At 39.1% G+C, this 18466-nt stretch overlaps 1 protein-coding gene across 4 annotated transcripts in view; it reads left to right on the plus strand.

Moving 5' to 3' along the window:
* Window positions 1-3197: 3197 nt before the first annotated feature.
* The window catches only part of LOC122767214 (ankyrin repeat and BTB/POZ domain-containing protein BTBD11-A), a 155286-nt gene continuing 140017 nt past the window's right edge, over window positions 3198-18466 (plus strand). For 2 of the 4 annotated variants that reach the window (XM_044022627.1, XM_044022628.1), the window contains exon 1: window positions 3198-4279. In XM_044022627.1, the coding sequence (XP_043878562.1) occupies window positions 3415-4279 (865 nt within the window). In that variant the 5' untranslated portion in view covers window positions 3198-3414. The remainder of the gene's footprint in view (window positions 4280-18466) is intronic. The other 2 variants (XM_044022626.1, XM_044022625.1) reach the window with 1 other exon arrangement.

An 18466-nucleotide genomic window follows, 5' to 3' on the forward strand; every position in this document is an offset into this window, starting at 1 on the left:
GTTAGCCTAAAGATAGCTTAAGGTTAGCCTAAAGTTAGCTTAAGGTTAGCCTAAAGATAGATAGCTAAAACAATTGCTATCTATCTATCTATCTATCTATCTATCTATCTATCTATCTATCTATAGCCTAAATTTAGCTTAAAGTTAGCTAAAACAATTCCTATCTACCGATCTCTGTTGTGTTTTCATGTGGAGCAAAAATACAGTACAATCTTCCCACAAACTTAACCTAACAGAACCCAAAAGCACTGTTTTTATGTTGTTGATAAAGTACGATATGTGTATGTATAACATAAAAAAAACATATTTCCCCCTCAGTTTGCTCCATTTTAGCCGCGATTTTTACAACGGCACATGCATGAGATACCGTAAGAAAACAGGAGCATGTTCATGTACATCTAGTGAGATTCTGCATTGGGATATGTTTATATTTTTCTTCCTTGTCTTAAACCTTTCTGCAGGAAGTTGTTGTTTCTTCTTTTTTTCCCCTCCAGTTTTGGCATGTGTGTAGAATGCAGTGTCACGCATGGAATATATGAAAAGGGCCTCTGGCAGAGCAGAGCACAGCAGAGCAGGCAGTGTGGACAGATGGTTGGTCCAGCTCATACGTACGAGGAGAAGCCCCAGCAGAGTCCATGAATCATCATTCCACCAACTGTTCCTCTCAGCGTGTCATCATAATTCATCTCTTGTTGACAAAAAACACTATATTGTGGAGAACGGGTTGTTTCGACAACACCGTGACAGAGTGGCGAAACACCCCGGAGCGGGGTCTGAGGAACGTCTGGACGCTGGATGTGGAGAGTCGTCCTTATTCTTGGAGGTTCTACAGGACACTACATAACCTTCTGTCCCACGTCCTTTTAACAAACAAACATATATTGTTCACATCGTCACCATCCACAGCAACAGATAATAATAATAATAATAAAAATAAAGTGGCTACATATGCTAGTGTACATTAGCTAAGACCACTTCTTTATACTATAAACAGTAAATAATACTCAGTATTAAAGTAGGATGGCCGAATGACTTTCGAATAAATGCCTAATTGCGATTATTTTGACAGGAATTGCGATATGATTCGCGATATCAGAGGGAATTATCCTCATTTTCATGCGAAAAAACACATTTAAAATGGTTACACCGTGCAGATCTGTGAGAAACCAAGAAAAAAAGACGTGTATAGATCAAGACAATAATCAATAATCAATCTGAAAAGATTATATTTCGCCTCCTGCGAGTTTAAAATTGCAGTAAGCTGTATTTCTGATGTGCTATTTTGATAAAATTATGATTAATTGTTCGGCCGCATAAAGTACCACTTGTTGCCTAATGCTCCTTCATACTTCTGTACGCTTTTTTATGTGTTGCTACACTGTAGGTGCAAACTAGCATGTACAGTGTTGCTAACAATGGCTAGCCCCGAGATACACTTGCATCCACGTTTTTTCCAGCGTCTCGTAGGTGATGTCACTCCCAGTTCCAACTTCTTCCGACACAATAATGCTAGAATCTGAGCCCATAACTCATGCAAGGCATCATGGGGGATATGAACCAGTCTGTGTATAAAGTACCTTAAAGGGAAACTTGAGTAAAAATACAAGTATGTTACCAGAAAATGACTTTGGTAGAAGTTGATGTCACTTTTTATTATAGTATTTAAGTCAAAGTCTTAAAGTATATGACATTTACTGCACTTAAGTATCAAAAGTAAAAGAAATTTAGAGGCATTCCAATTGTTCTTGTATAGTTGTTGGATTATGTACCTTTATGTATATATATATATATATATATATATATATATATATATATATATATATACATAAAGTATACTTAAAGGTATATATATATATATATATATATATATATATATATATATATATACGTATAGTACGTTTTCATGCATTCTCATTTTTATGGTGAAAACTACTTAAATGTACTGGTGTAACACACTTTTGGGATCAATTACGCGACAGTCTTCCATATTGTGGGGCTATATATTTTATCATAACAACCTAAAAGCACTCTGTTTTGTATAGTTTAACAGAGTGTATGTCTGCTCAGCATATATCGATCCACGTTTCAGGCAATAAATCATTGTTTCAGGTCATTCCTTACAGCTATTTTATCTATCTCTATTTTCAATTTCATGACACAAACCAAGAATTCCATTGTTTGTGCCAAGTTGTTTGTTTGTTGTGCATGTTTGGACACCCAGTGTGGTTTCCATGTGTCATGAGTCCACATGTCCACCATGTGTCTCAGTCCACAGGAGTCACACTGTGGATGTCACAGCAGCAGCAGCAGGTTCACAATCTTGTGACATGAAAATTTGCTATATTTCACAATAACACTGGAATTTGAGCCCATAACTCATGCAAGGCATCATGGGGGATATACTGTACATTTATAAGGTATAAAAAAAGCAGGGATGTGTGGATGACGGGGATGTCATAAATATATATCATATATTTTAGATAACATTCTTTGTTTGTATTTATAATTTAAGTATATCTCCCTTTTTATATGTATATATATTACTTATGTAGTATGTTTACATGCCGTTTTACTTTTAATATCTTATTTATTTAACATTCTCATAGTGAAAACTATTCAACCATAAAATAAAATACACAATAATCTTCCATATATTGTGGGCAATAAAGTTTATCATAAGCACTCCATTTATGCTGTTTATGTGCTGTAGTGTGATATATAGGAATAACATAAAACAATAATGATGTGTCTTAATTAAAAATATCCACATTTCTGTTAATAAATCAATTTCATCTTCATTTTGTATTTGAAATATGATTTTTTTTTTTTTTTTACAATATAATCCCATCGTGTTTGTTCATTTGTGTGGTCTCCATGTGTCATGAGTCCACATGTCCACCATGTGTCTCAGTCAGTCCACTGCAGTCTCACTGTGGATGTCACAGCAGCAGGTTCGCGCGCAGCCCGTGCTCAAAGGTAACAGGCAGGTAGGTGTTGATTGTGTCAATCAGATCTGGTGGGAGACGCGCATTGGCTCCTCTCGTCCTCCAGGCTCCACCTCTCCATCGGAGTCCTGCGGTGCGCTGCGCTTGTTGCGGTGAGCGTGAACAGGGACAGACACTCACTCACACACACACACACACACAGAGGCTCTCGCGTGCGCTCTTGCTCCCCTGTCTCTCTCCCCGTGGGTGAAGTTGTGGACAAAACACGCGGCGACCTGGAGAGGAAGCGGAGTGGAAGCTCCAGGAGGACAACGAGGACGAGTCGTGCCGATTTTTGCGCACCAGGGCTGGGATTACACGCGCACTCAGGTCCTCGGACAGCGGGGCTGAGGAGGAGGAAGAGACACCGGGACGAGTTTGTGGCGTTGGATTGAGAGACCAAGCTCACCCAACAGTATGCGGTGCAGTCATGGCAGGCAAGGGTAAGACCGTCGTGAGGACGCTGGAGGATTTAACGCTTGATTCTGGTTATGGTGGAGCCGCGGACTCGGTCAGGTCTTCCAGCGTGTCGCTGTGCTGCTCCGACACGCATCAGTCTCTCCCGCATGGGGGCAACTGCTGGCATCTGACCGAATCCATGCACAGCCGACAGAACAGTTTGGACACAGTCAACACCGTCCTGGCGGAGGACACGGAGATACTGGAGTGCTCGGGCCAGTGCGCCAAGCTGCCCGAGCTGGAGGACGTGCCATGGAGCCTCGGCGAGGTGGAGGGCGCACTGAGGAAGGACGAGGACCTGATGGTGGGCAACCCGCCGCCGGAGGTGCTGGCGCGGCTCTCCGCGCTCATCTGCCGCGCGCTGGTGCGCGTGGCGCGGGAGGCGCAGCGGCTCAGCCTGCGCTACGCCAGGTGCACCAAGCACGAGATCCAGAGCGCCATCAAGGTGGTGCTGTCGTGGACCATCTCCGTGAACTGCATCACGGCGGCTCTGAGCGCGCTCTCCCTGTACAACATGAGCACCGGGGACAAGTTCAGCCGCGGCAAGTCCGCGCGCTGCGGCTTGGTCTTCTCCGTGGGCAAGTTCTTCAGGTGGATGGTGGATAGTCGCGTGGCGCTGCGGATCCACGAGCACGCCGCCATCTACCTCACCGCATGCATGGAGAGTCTGTTCAGAGAGGTGTTCAGCCGCGTGCTGCGCAGCGCGCTCGTGGAGAGGGACAACGGCGTCCCCAAGTTTACGCTGGAGTCACTGGAGCAAGCCATCAACGGGGACTCTGAGATCTGGGGTCTGCTGCAGCCGTACCAGCACCTCATCTGCGGCAAGAACTCGAGTGGTAAGGAAAAAGTTCTGAAGAACCTGCTGCTCTCGTCTGCTTTTATTGTTATGTTTCAAATAATGTGCATTCTTTTACGCAAATGTGGTCCGGCACCTTCTGGTGGTCAGCGCCGGTCACTCGTCCGGCAAAAACCGTCTGTCACCACAAACAGTTTGAAGCGCTTCCTCTCCACGTGTTGCAGGAAATCTCTAGAACCCAGTGAAGGGTTTTAGCGACTCAGCTGCAGCTGATGTGAGTCTTAATTTCAAGGTTAATCTGCTGCTGAAGTTCAAAAGAAAACGTCATTATCTGACACTTTACATGCGATTTTACCAGTAATGGCCGATACCAAATACCGATATCACAACCTGATACTGATACCAATATTTTTTTTTTTATTGCATATTTTATCTGAAAATATATCCATAAAGCTCATGTGATCACTGTACGCTAGCACATGTGCGTTTTCCTCAATCACACGACATGTGAAGCATGAAAGTGATATTTAGTGTATTATATCGCACTGATACTGAATATCTAAAGTTTCCTGAACCCCAAAATAAAACATCATTATCTGACACTTTACATGTGCTTTTATAGCAACAGCTCCTCACAGATGGTTCATGTCCGATACCAAATACCGATATCACAACCTTCAATATCGCCTGATACTGATACCAATATTTTTATACAAGATTCCGTGCTTTTATTTCTTATTTTAACCTTCAAACATGTCCACAAAGGTCACGTGATCACAGCACAATGGCAGATGTGTGTATCAAACATTTCTAGAACCCAGTGAAGGTTTTTTGTGACTCGGCTGCAGTGAGGTCTGATTTAAAGAGAATCTCATAGAGACATTTATTATTAAACCAGCTCCTTCACAGGCGACAAGAATTGAAGTTGTGAGAAAAGAAAACAACACGTTCTGGCTCTGTCAGGTGTTTTTTATGTGTTGACATTACACATGGCTTGATACCACTTATATGTATTGTTATTGTATAATTAGTTACTGGTAATATTAACCGTTTTGAAGCATTTACCCGAGGTTTACCAGGTGTTGAAGGAAACCTCTAGAATCCACATGAAGGTTTGGTGACTCATGTCTTCGTGTCAAGGTTTAGTTTTGAAAGATGTACTGTTTTATGTAAGAAACGGTAAAATATTAAGACATAAAATGACCATGACGCGTGCCATTAGAGACTGAGGAAAACTGTTTGAAATACAGCACTTATATTCAAATTCATAGCACTTGAGGGGTTGCTTGAGGAGGTGATTCACATGTTTGGTTTAATACCGAGCGATAGGGATTGGGTAGCTTTCTCAGAGGAACCCCAGCCCTTGACTTGACGTGAATTATAACAGACAACCTTCTGGTTACAAGCCCAATTCCCTCCCGCTTGCTAGCAGAGCGAGCAGAAAGCAGCTAGCCGCTATGCGTCGCAAATGCTGAACAAAAAATATGAAGCCTTTTTAAAAATGTCTTGGGTGGAGGAGAAGAAAAATAAGAGTCTGCTGTGGAGATATGTTTAAATATAGACGAGTAAAAGCCGAGAGGAAGTTTACGACAGATATTTTCAGGGAAGCAACACTGGGAACTTTAGCTAAGTTAGCTAACGCTCTCCTTCTATCGCTTTCATACACTTTTGTTGGTGGATATTTAACGTATGTAATGTTTTTTACAGTCCGTTATTGTCGCCTGTAGCTGTTACGCTAAGTAGATTTAATGTTTATAAAAATAAAACAGACAACAGGACGGTTATGTGCATGTATTTGTGTGTAGCATGAACACAGTCGGTGCATGTTTTCATTAGTTTTAGTTTTTTGATTTTGTTTTGATTTTGGTTATTAAAATGAGTTAGTTTGTAAATGCTTTGTTTTAGTTTAGTTTTTATTAGTTTTAGTGATTCAAAAAGGTGACAAAAGCATTGCGTCTCAAATAAAACCTTTCGAAATTGCTGGCAGAGGAAAAAATGAATACACTTCATATGAACTCAGTAGGGTTATGTATGAGATTAATTTACAAAGACGAAAACTAAGCACTTTTCCGCTACAATTTTGGTTGCTTTGGGTTAGATTTATAAACACGCAATTCAGTTTCAGTTGGTTATGTTTTCGTCAACAATGATAACTTTGGTTAAAAGTCCCATTTTAGTCGGACTGAGACGATAATTCGGTTGTCTTAATATCATGTAAAGAAATGAGTTGGACTAAAATCGAGTTAGTCTTAGTCGGACTAACATACCTGGACGATGCGATTCATAGTCAGACTACTCCTGTGCGTGTGCACTTAGTCGGACTGGAGTTGGACTTGGTGTTCTGCACGTGCACCAACATTTCCTCGGAAGTAGACGGAGACAACGTATAAACTGCGGTACTATTGTCAGAGAAGAACAGCGCCACCTATGGAGAAAAGCGTTATCGCTCAGCTGGAAAGGTAAAACCTCTATAATTATGCTGAAGAATAACCACTGCTTATGTGGCTCGCGTAAGTGCGCTCCCAAACAAAAGGGGGGTCTCGACAGTTTCTTTAATATTTATTGCCTCCCGCGACTAGAAGGCCCCACCCCCTCTCAGCGCTCAACTGTCTGTCGGTATTTATGGTTTCAGGGAAACATCAAACAAGCTCCATCGTCTGCTGCTTTGAAGCTATTGTTGTTCTCAGACTTCCATTGTGGAGAAAGTTGGTGTTAATGACTGTTTTAGACGCACAGTGGATGATAAATGTGTGTGTGTGTGTGTGTGTGTGTTACTTTGTGTTTATATTGTGCTGCTGCTGCTGCTGCGTGGCCTTGTTGTTGTTGGAAACACTTTCATTGCCTCACTTCAGAAGGTGTAAGATGTTGCTCTGTGGGCTGAGTGACTCTCTTATCCAAAGCACTGACTTGAGTGAGTGAGTGAGTGAGTGAGTGTGAAATAAAAAGCACGGAGGAGCTTGAGATGTTTTCGTTTGAGTTTGTCGATATGAAGTCTCAAGGCTCCATCAGCTTTGTTGTGTTTTATGTGACTTAAAGTTGGACAAACACAGGTTTTTAGCAGTTAATATAATAAGGATTCCACTGTGACTTGTAACTTGTTTTTGTGACATTGATGGCCCACGGGTTGATATTCATCCTGTTGTGAGCTGAAATCTTGAAAACCTTATTTAAAGGTTGAAATCCTTCTAAGCAGTTGAATACCTTTTACCTTCATGAGGTAAAACCTAATTTTCTGTCTTCTAGAGCTGCACCCAACGATTATTTTCACAATTGAGTATTTTCTCCATTATTCGAGTAGTTCTTCGGTCCATAAAATGTCAGAAAATGTTGAAAATGTCTGTTTTTCAAACCTGGAAATGATGATGTTTCTGTCCAAAAAGCAAAATGATTCAGTTTTAATGATTTCTTTCTTATGTGGAGCAAAGAAACCGGAGAATATTCACATCTAAGAAGCAGAAGAAATCCTGTTTTAATAATAAAAAAAGAATGAAATGTCAAAATAAATCAGAAGCAATATTTCCCCCCTTCTCGTACTGTTACTAATTATTGTGCATCATTTCATTTTTAGAAAATCACTGCTTCTTCTTGGTGCCTAACATGTCCTGTTAGTCATTTTATGCACATTTACTTTCTGAACTTGCACAAGCAGTGGTTTTCATTTCACTTAATTGTCAATTTCTAGCGACAGAATCTCTTTGAATCAGTTGAATTGACTTCAGTGAGAGTCACGGGAAACTGAAATCCTAAGATTTATTCATCCAAAATATCACACTCTCAGATTTTAATCTTTATAAATGGAAGGAAATCAAGTGTAAACATACAAAATAAGAAAAAGGTGAAGTAGGCGGAGGTTTTTGGTGTTAATCAGTGGTCACGGGACAGAAACTGATGATGGCTGGCCAGTTTTGGCCCCCGAGCCACCAGTTGCTGACCACTCTCCTATGCTGTGTTGAACTGAATGAAACTATTGACTTTGTGGCATTTTGCGAAGTGAATAACGCGCTGATTGCCTCATCTCAAACCTGGTGTGTGTTCACCCTTTCATCATCAGCTGCCACAACCCAAACATCCTCTTATTCCGCTTCATTTGACGCTGATATTTAGCCCGGGATGAAAATGCCACACATGACTGCCTCACATCTGCCTCACTCCTTCATCCTCCTCCTCCTCCTCCTCTTCCTCCTCCTCTTCATTTCCTGATGGTGCAGAGGAGGCGTGATGTCATCGTATGACAGTGAGGAAAGACCCCGCGTTGTTGGTCAAAGAACAAAGGAGCTGCTTTCTAAAATTTATATCAACTGAACTGGATTAAATTGTCAGAACTGGGGCTGAATAATTTACCATCAGTAATCGCATGTTAATCCAACGCTTGGTGCTCTCTTTTGTACCAAGTTTGAGCATTCGACTTTTCATCTCACAATTTTGACTTTTTAATCTCATAATTATGACTTTTTATCTCATAATTTCGACTTTCTATCTCACAAACATGACTTTTTATCTCACAATCATGACTTTTTATCTCACAATCATGACTTTTTGTCTTATAATCATGACTTTTTATCTCATAATTTTGACTTTCTATCTCACAATTATGACTTTCTATCTCTCAATTATGACTTTCTATCTCTGACTATCTCATAATTATGACTTATCTCATAATTTCGACTTTCTATCTCATAATTATGACTTTTGTTTCATAATTATGACTTTTTATCTCATAATTTAACTTTCATAATTATGACTTTCTATCTCACAATTATGACTTTTAATCTCATAATTTCGACTTTCTATCTCACAATTATGACTTTTTATCTTGTAATTTTGTCTTTATCTCATAATTCTGACTTTTTATCTAATAATTCTGACTTTTTATCTAATAATTTTGTCTTTCTGTCTCACAATTATGACTTTATCTCATAATTTTGTCTTTCTACCTCACAATTATGACTTTTTATCTCATAATTATGACTTTTTATCTCATAATTACTTTATCTCATAATTATGACTTTTTATCTCATAAATTCGACTTTCTATCACATAATTATGACTTTTAATCTCATAATTATGACTTTTTATCTCATCATTTCGACTTTCTATCTCACAATTATGATTTTTTATCTCATAATTATCACTTCATTTCATAATTTCGACTTTTTATCTCATAAATATGACTTTTTATCTCATAATTTCAATTTACTTTGAGGATATATCAAGGCTCAAGGGTGACCTCTTTTTTTTCTGGCGGAAACGGGCTTCCATAAGTTTGTGACAGCGACTCTGCTCTGAATAATGAGCCTAGCCGAACTCAAACCCTGCACATGATGATTGTATTTACTGTAAATATCATGACAGGAGAACGTACGTTTACTTCGTGCCTTCTCATTCTGAAACTGGGCACACCCACCATGCCGTTAACTGTCAACAGGCTGGAGGTGAAAATGACAAATTTGGAGAAATCTGTGAGGTCGAGGCGCCGGATTTAAACCGTCATCAGTTTCCTTTTTAAATATGGAATTCCCGTTGTATATACTATTACATAACTTGGCGCGACCTTCCCCCGAGGAAGCGACGCGACCTCTGCAGGAACGACGGCGTCCCGTTGTCAGTGTATTAAATTGTCAGCGGGCGTCTGTTCATCCTCCTCCGGCTTCTTCGCTCACTTGTCTTTCACACCATATTTTATTGTGTTTTCTGCTCGGGGGGGTGGCGGTGGTGGTGATGGTGGGGGGTGAGGCAGCATCCTCTGGTGTTTGCATATTTGTTTTCCACTGTGGTTTTTAATAAGCTCGAGTCGTAGCCACATGGTTCTGGCACTGCCTTTTCATTGTGTTGTCCATTCTGTTATTATTGTCTTGTCTGTCCCCTGTCCCCTGTCTCCTGTCCCCTCACAGATGAGCTGACAGATTGTTGCTGTGCTGGTGGAAGTGCGAGCGCTCGCTCAGACAAGCTGCTGCTGCTGCTGGTGATGGTGATGGATTTTTATGGCACGGTAATTTCATAAGACCAAAGGCTGCGGCTGCGGCTGCTTCACTTCACCCAGCAGCAGCAGCAGCAGCAGCAGCAGCAGTAGTGATCAGTGACTGTGGAGTTATGTGCAATTGTTTTGGGAGGCGAGATGAATTTTATGAGCTGGGTCCATTTCTCGTTTCCCCCTGCAAGTTACTCTCTGGCTTGTGGAAATATTACCTTTAATTTCATATGCTGCACGGTCATTTTCTATGAATAGGAATGGGGGGGGGTAAACAAATGAATCTCTAACTCTGCCGTGATCAACGAGGACCAACTCAAATTGCTGTGGTTTTCATTGCCAGCTGTCACTCGCCTCCTATTTTCCTACTAGGTAGGTGAAAGCACTGGATCAGGGTGAGATATTGCGATATATAATAATAATACAAGTAATAATAATAATAATAATAATGTAATATCTAAAGGATATATCTAACTCATAATTTTGCTTTTATATAGTCTTTTCCTGGGTGGAAACTGAAGTTTGTGCCACTTGTGTAAACCGTTCCCACCACGCACCAGACTCCATACAGAAAATCATCGATTTTACATCACAGCACCACAGAAGTTCTTGATCCACTTCTGCCTCCATCACTAAGTTCCAACGGGTTAATTTGTCACTTCTGTGTTTAAGATTTTTGTCACAGATTTACCTCTGTGACACAAACTTAGAAAACACCTGTAGTAGACCAACAGCTCCTGTGTCTTTGTGAGCCTAAAAACGATGATTTTCTCTATGGGATTTGGTGCAGGAGAGTTAGCGGTTTACAAACCTGTTTCCAGTTTGATAAAAGGATTTTACTGGTGTGTGGGCCGCCTCCTGTTTTCCTCAAAACTAGGTGAAAGTACTGGGTCAGAGTGAGAAATTGGATATTATTGACACTGATTTTGCTGTGTTGGCCACTGTCACTGGAAACCAGCCTGATACCGGGACGCTAGCTCTCAATGAAAACACGGCCGCCAACAAGAGTCGACAATATCTGAAGAATGTATCCGACACTAACCACTGAATTCTGACTCAATCCCAGAATACTGTCTTTTTTCCTCTCATAACTCTGGGATTAAAAATAGAATTCTGACTTTTTATCCACATAAATCTGGGATTACAGTCAGAATTCTGTCTCTTTTTCACTGAAATCTGGGATTAAAGTCAGAATTTTGAATTTCTTCACATATCTGGGATTGAAGTTAGAATTCTGACTTTTTCTTCACATATATTTGGGAACAAATTTAGAATTTAACCAGGCTCAAAGTTCACTGGTCATTTTGAGTTTGAGGCCCTTGCATGGGTTAAACCATTTCCACTTCAGCAGCCAAGAAAACCCTGCAGGTGTAAGCTTATCGTCAAAAATAGAGACAGCGTATGAGAATTGGGCATCATGACATGTGTCAAAAACCCCTTTGTGAACTCAGATTATAATACTGTGCAGGAGCAGAGACATGTGTCAACTGGAGGACGTGTTGTGGAGGAGACACTGGCTCAGGTTCCCTCAGAGATATAATTACCATGCAGCTCTCTTTAATTAACACTTGTGCTTATCTGGTCGTCATTAAGATTAGGAATTAGCGATGGTGAGCACCGGGGAGCTGGAGCCTGAACAGAGATGATAAGTCGTCCACGTCCACGTGTCCACGAGACGCTCAGACCTGTGGACTCTCGCGGACACGGCGTCTTATCAAGCTGTGAGTCAAAATGCTTTGTTGAAATTCATTTCCTACTCCCCTAAACCACGTCAATTACAGAGGAACCAAATCAGAGATTTTGAAATAATGCTCAAATCTAAAGGTTTAATATTTTTTATAATTTAGTGTTTTTTTTTTTGTTTTTTCATCCATGAGAAAACAAACCTAATACGACCACAATCAGGAACTGAAAGCAAAACTGACTGAGACGAAAACCCTAGGAGTAACTGACACTCATGTGCTGTGAGTCGAGCAAACTGATCAGGTTGTTATTTGTAACACTGACGTGATTTCTCGCCAAGAAGGGATGAGGATGTTTGTCTGGACGTTAATCACGTCCTCTGACACTGGCGTGAGTCACGGGTTGTTGTCTTTGTCTCTCTGGGGACTTTTCGTGATTTCAAAACTCCTGCTGGCTGTTTTGTCATGCTACTGAAGGTTGTGTAAAACTTTGCATGATGTAAGACAAACTACATTTAAACCGGACCATGAATGGAACTGCACCAGACATTTCCTTTGCTAAATGTTGGAGATTAAAGTAATGATTTTTTTTTTTAACACATCAAATTTAGTATTTTAGGTACAAAAAAAAGCACCAGGTACTACCAGGTACAGTACAGTCGAACCCAATCACACTTTTTTTGCTCCATTTTTGGTCGCCACCAACTCATGAGAAAAATACAGAAATAGTAGATTTCTGTATGTATCAGTATTGAAATTTAATACAACACAGAGAATATTTGACTTTGACATCTGCTGGTCTGAAGAGTTTTCTGAATATGTGTATTAATTCCCTCTGTTGTATCATAATTTGACTTCTCATTCCAACACATTCGTCCTGATTTGCTGTAAATCTCACCGAGCGAGGACTCTTTTATGTCTCGCTCCTTCATTGTGAGCAGGAAGTCCTTTTATTTCCCTGCTCGCTGTGCCCCCGAGTGTCCTCTGTTGACCTCGGCTTCTTTGTGCCATTGTGTTTGACGACGCGCCGCGCTTTCTTTTCAGTGTCGGACGCCAAAATTTACAGCCAGCTTTCGCTTTAACCACAGATTACAACAAACTATAACATAATTACTTGGCACAGAGTGTCAGGATAAAAAAAAAAATCAAGCACGTTCCATCCACGTTGGATCAACTGTGGAGGAAATACTGCGTTGTTTTCATCTGATTTATGTCATGTCGACTCCTGACAGATAAAAAACAACAATCCAATCAACGAGACAAATCTCTTATATTTACTTTTATTTGGCTGTAATTTCTGTGTGGTTGAGCCGCAGTAAAATGAAAAAAAAAGAAAGTGGGATTAAGAGCCGATCGCGAGCTGTTGTACCATTTGGATGATTCATGAAAACATAACCTCACAGACGACGTCTTTCGGCTGCTGCCCACTTTTATCCACGGGCTTTACTCTGGACGCCTCTCATTTGTCTCGACAGCACTGAAGTGTGTAATGCTTGTGTAAGGCTTAATCCAGCACCAGCGACCAGGTCTAAATACTTCATCTCCTCTTTTAAGATTAGTATTGTTTGAAGAAATTAAACGCTGCAATTCTGTGATAAAACACTATTGATGTGAGGGAACAAGTATTTTTAGCTTTTCACTCATAAACGTCATCGTAAATCAGATTGAAAGTATAAGCTCACAGCTAAATAAGTATGTAGTATCTACATATGTCTATCTTTTTAAGTTAGCTAAAAGTTAGCTCAATACATATCTATCTGTAAGTTAACAATTTTTTATCTATTTGTTAGCTAAAATGATTTCTATCTGTTAGATAAACAAATTTCTATCTATCGGTTAGCTAAAAAAGTTTCTATCATTTGTTAGCTAAACAAATTTCTATCTGTTAGCTAAACAAATTTCTATCATTTGTTAGCTAAAATAATTTCTATCTGTTGGCTAAAAGTTAGCTTTACAGTTGGCTAAAACAATATCTATCTAGTGAGCTGGAAAATACGGCTAGAAATATAGTGACATGAGACAAGATATGGTCTGAGATTCTATTTTTCATATCGTGATAAAGTATCTGTGGGGACTTTTCTTGGTTTTTAAGGCTGCTCCGTTGATAATCATCATGTTTGTTATACTGAATAAGTCTGTGAAATACACTAAATATTGTGAATTCAATATTTATTAATTAAAAAATAAATATTATACTCAAAGAAGTTACTTTTTTTAAGCCAAATTATTTGTGTTATAGCTGAATTTGATCATATTTGTCTGTTTCATTGTCTCTAAAATTGTCTAAAGAAAGCCAAAGAAATAAAACCAGGTATTATCTGATATGAAAGGTAATAACTGTATTAAAGGGGTCAAAATAATAATAATAACGGTAAGAAGAATGAGCTTCGAATGCTTTTTGGATTTCACTGGACTGTAAGAAGTACTGTAAAGTCTGTCCACTGGGTTCACTTCACACACCGTAGTTGACGTCAAATTAAATGACTTTTCAAGGACTCTCAAAGACCAGTTCCTTTAAATTCAAGGACTGAATGTGCATACTCACTGTTTAATTGTGGGTTTGTTTTGGACTTGTAGGAGTGAGGCTAATATTGACACGTGGTCTTTAAGAACACCTTCATTAAGACCTGCACCTGAACTCGGCTCAGTCTGCAGACCTGCAGACTACACCACTTAATCCCGACTTGTCAAGTAACGTAAAGTAAGAAATGACCTTCTGTTTTTCTGTCGTTTAACTGCCCCACGGTTACGTAACGTCTTTGTCAACAACATACGAGTGACACACATATGTGACCACGAAGAAACACTTCCTCCCACCGACTCCAGGCATTTCATAACAATAGAGATGTGTAAAAATGAATCTACACTGTGCAATCAGTGCATGACTGCCGGTGCTTTGACTTTCCTCCTTTTCAGCTCTGTTCGTTATTTCTCAAGCTTTAAATAGAAAATAGGACGTGTCGGTCTGATCTCCTGCCCTCTCTGTGGGTCAAGTTCACTGTTTAGTCACATAGGTGAACATGTTTTGTCTGTGTATTTGTACAAGAATGGACAAAAAAAGGACAATAAAAAAGAAACAGTTGAACCTTTTTCAACCTTTTTTTTGAGCGAAAACTGCTTTATTTTGTTATAAAATGAGAAACGCAAGTCATCTATTGAATAAATCAAAAGGAATTATTTGAGAAATAAAAAGTTTGAAGGGTTTTTCCAGTGTAGCACACATGTATTTGCCCACCGATGTAGGAAAATGACATAAATTAGAACCAAAACTAAGAAAATCAACATTAAAAAAAAGGGAAAACAGTCTCTTATTCTTGCTAATCCTGAGTGTTTTCAATATTATGTCATGGATGGACTTGGAAATCATTCATAAACTGTTGCTATATCAAATAAAATAAATTTTTCTCCAAGAAGAGCAGCTTTTATTACATTTTAAAACAATAAAATCAAATAATCTGTTGTATAAACTTGAAAAATCAGTGAGAAACTATTTAAAATGCAGCTACATTTTTCATTTTCTTATGTTTTAAATACCACAATGATAACATATTTCCCTCATTATCTTTACTTTTGAAAGGATTTTCCAGTTTAGCACACAGATTGTGCACATGTATTCTTCCAACAGTGGAGGAAAATGACATAAATGATAACCAAAACAAAGTAATTTAAGCATAAAAAGAGGAAAACGGTGTCATATTCTTTTGTAATCCTCAGTGTTTTTAATATTATATCATGGTTCGACTTGGATATCATCCATAAAATATGTTTATTACATTTTAGAAATAATTAAATCAAACGATCTGTTGTATAAAAGTGAACAATCTGTGATAAATTTGTTATTTTTTGCACTTTAGTTGGACAATTGATTTATCTTTGGCCTGAAATCTTGCACTTTTATTATTCTTATTCTTTTGCCACACTATAGATAAACAGATAAATGAACATAAACAAGAATTCAAATCAAATCAAAGCTAAATAATAACAAAAGGCAATAATTGCAAATCTGATGCTCATTCATTGTTGTTTTCAATAAAAAATCAGTCAGAGGCGACACTTAATTAAATAATTCACAGTTGCCATTAAGGTAAATAAATCCTATTTTAAGAGTGAGTGTTGCTTTAGTTTGTTTAAAATAGAAAAAAAATTCAAATGCCTTTCCTTTTGTTTTATGACACCTAAGCCTTAAATCTTTAAACATCAGAAGTTTAAATCATCTAAAGTAAAAACCATTAAGTAATATTTTAAAAAGCAGCTAAATTTGCCTTTGTGTGTGTGGTTGGTTTAAAATGCCAGAGTTCACTGGTCTCATGAAAAGTGACAGTAGACAAGATGGTAAAACAGATGGTAAAAAAAATTAAAATAATAATAATAAAAACAAGGGTATAATTAGTTGTTACTCACCTGAAATGTCTCCAGAAAAAACACCAGGCTGCCGTTTCTGTCCTCAGGCAATGACATTTTATTTTTCTCATGAGTGAAATTTTAAAAGTCACGTCAAGAGTAAAAGGTTAACGTTGTTGTTTTGTCGTTGTTAACAATCGCCGGCATCTGCTCAGTGTTTGAGGTAAATAAAGTCACTTTATACTGTCAGTGTTGATACGATTATTCCTCTATAATTTGGCGATGAGAATGTAAGGATATCGATTTGTGGTCGAGAGCAGTTGAAAGTGTTTCCTACTTCACCACTAGAGGGCAGACTCTTAAACCAGGGACCTCAAACTGAAAATGACTTGGATGAACAATGAACTTCTAGTCTGGTCAGAAGGGGTGAAAAACTGTTTGGGAAATTAAAAAAGGTATAGTGATCATGCTTTCACAATTTTGCACGCCATTTCAAAATAAAAGTGTTTCTTTTGGTATAAATGTTACAGAAAATTAATCAAACAAACAGATGGAAGTTAAATAGAAATTCGATTAATTAAAATACTAAATGTTCAATTGTGCATTTAACTATAATTGTAACATTATAATTCATATTTTTGTTTGACGAGCCAGTTGTCATTATAACTTTAAAGTAAGCGCAGGGCCACAGGATATGGACTGCTGGGCCACATATGGTCCGGGGGCCATGAGTTTGAGACATGTTGTTTTTCCAAATTTAGCATTGGAGATTTTGTTGTTTTTACTTTTGTGGCTGTTTCTGGAGGTTTTTAGTGTAAGTAAGTTATAATAAGTGATGCTAGCGGGGTCTTGAGTAAGTAGCTACACATTTAACTGTGACGTGTGTTAGCTTAGGTCGAGTCTGTATCGGCGGCTGTACTAGCATCACAAACGTTAGCTTTGCATAAGCAGTCAAACAATCTGCCTCACATTTATACAGTTTTGTTTTTAATAGTGAGTGTTTTGTGAGGGGTCGCTAATGTTACCTCGCGTTTTCACAAGATGCTACACACAGTAGACGATTTTTAGCAGTAACATGTAGCATAAATGTTGCTAAATTTCACACATTTTAAAACCAAAGTTTTATAAAGAAAAGTCTCCTGAAAGAACAAGGTCACACTGCAGATAATTGAAAAATCTGACAAAATTGTGATTATTTATGGAAAAACAACAGGGTTTGTACTAATATAATAGATGAAGTTAGTGAGTTTGTCTAACAAAGACAGTTCCTGTCATTTCCAGTAACTGCTCGGACTTTCACTCTCACAACATCGTCGTCATTTCATAACATGTTAATGCATCGGCAGAAGAAACTCTCCTAATGTGCTAAAGAGCTCTTATTCTGGAGAGGCATTCATGCGTTTCCCATAAAAGCCAAGTTTATTCATGCAGGAACTCTTTCACCTGTGTTAATGTACACCTACGCCACAGCAGCTCTAGCATACTGTTCCTGTTCCCACAGATTCATAAAGGAGTTCATTTCACAGCGACACATTTTCCTCGCAGCTGATACTCGCTCTCGTCAGAGCCCGCGGTCGGTCCGTCGCGGCGTCCCCGCATCCACCGTGAATGCGTGTTCTCACCCCTGAATGTGGTGGCGTCGCTCTGCGTCTGACCTCCACGTGAAAGCCTGCTTTAAATGCATGACTCACGCTCGGTCACTCTGAGTCAGCGTGACTTTGCATAAACTGTAACTCTGAACCAGAGAATTCTCTCTTCATGTTGTGACAAATGGAACATCACAAGGTTTAAGCCTTATCCCGATCAGCTTTTTACCGCAAGTGAATTGTCGTATTCTGACAAACTTTTACATGTATTTACCTCAAAAAGTTAAGGTGAGGAAAAATGCGATACATACAGTATGTGGGTGCAGTTAAACCTCTTAAATGTCACCCACTGGAGCGTTAATTCTTGTTTTCCAACGCCACTTTTTCATGTTTGATATTCCAATATGATCATAATAAACTGATTGAACCCAGCACAACTAAGGGGGCGGAGCTCGGAGTCCAGGGAACAGAAAAATGGGGGGAAAAAACGAAACCAGAGTCTAAACAGCAGAAGTAAACAAGGATAGCTCCGCCCCCCTGCCAACCAGCCCGCGTCCAGCTTGTATAATATAAATGACTTTGTAGTTCTATAAACATGTCATCACTGACTCTGAACTGTCCTGTCTGAACTTAGAACTTGATACAATTGC

This window comes from Solea senegalensis, linkage group LG3 (assembly GCF_019176455.1).
Source record: "Solea senegalensis isolate Sse05_10M linkage group LG3, IFAPA_SoseM_1, whole genome shotgun sequence".
In the NCBI taxonomy this organism is placed as follows: Eukaryota; Metazoa; Chordata; class Actinopteri; order Pleuronectiformes; family Soleidae; genus Solea; species Solea senegalensis.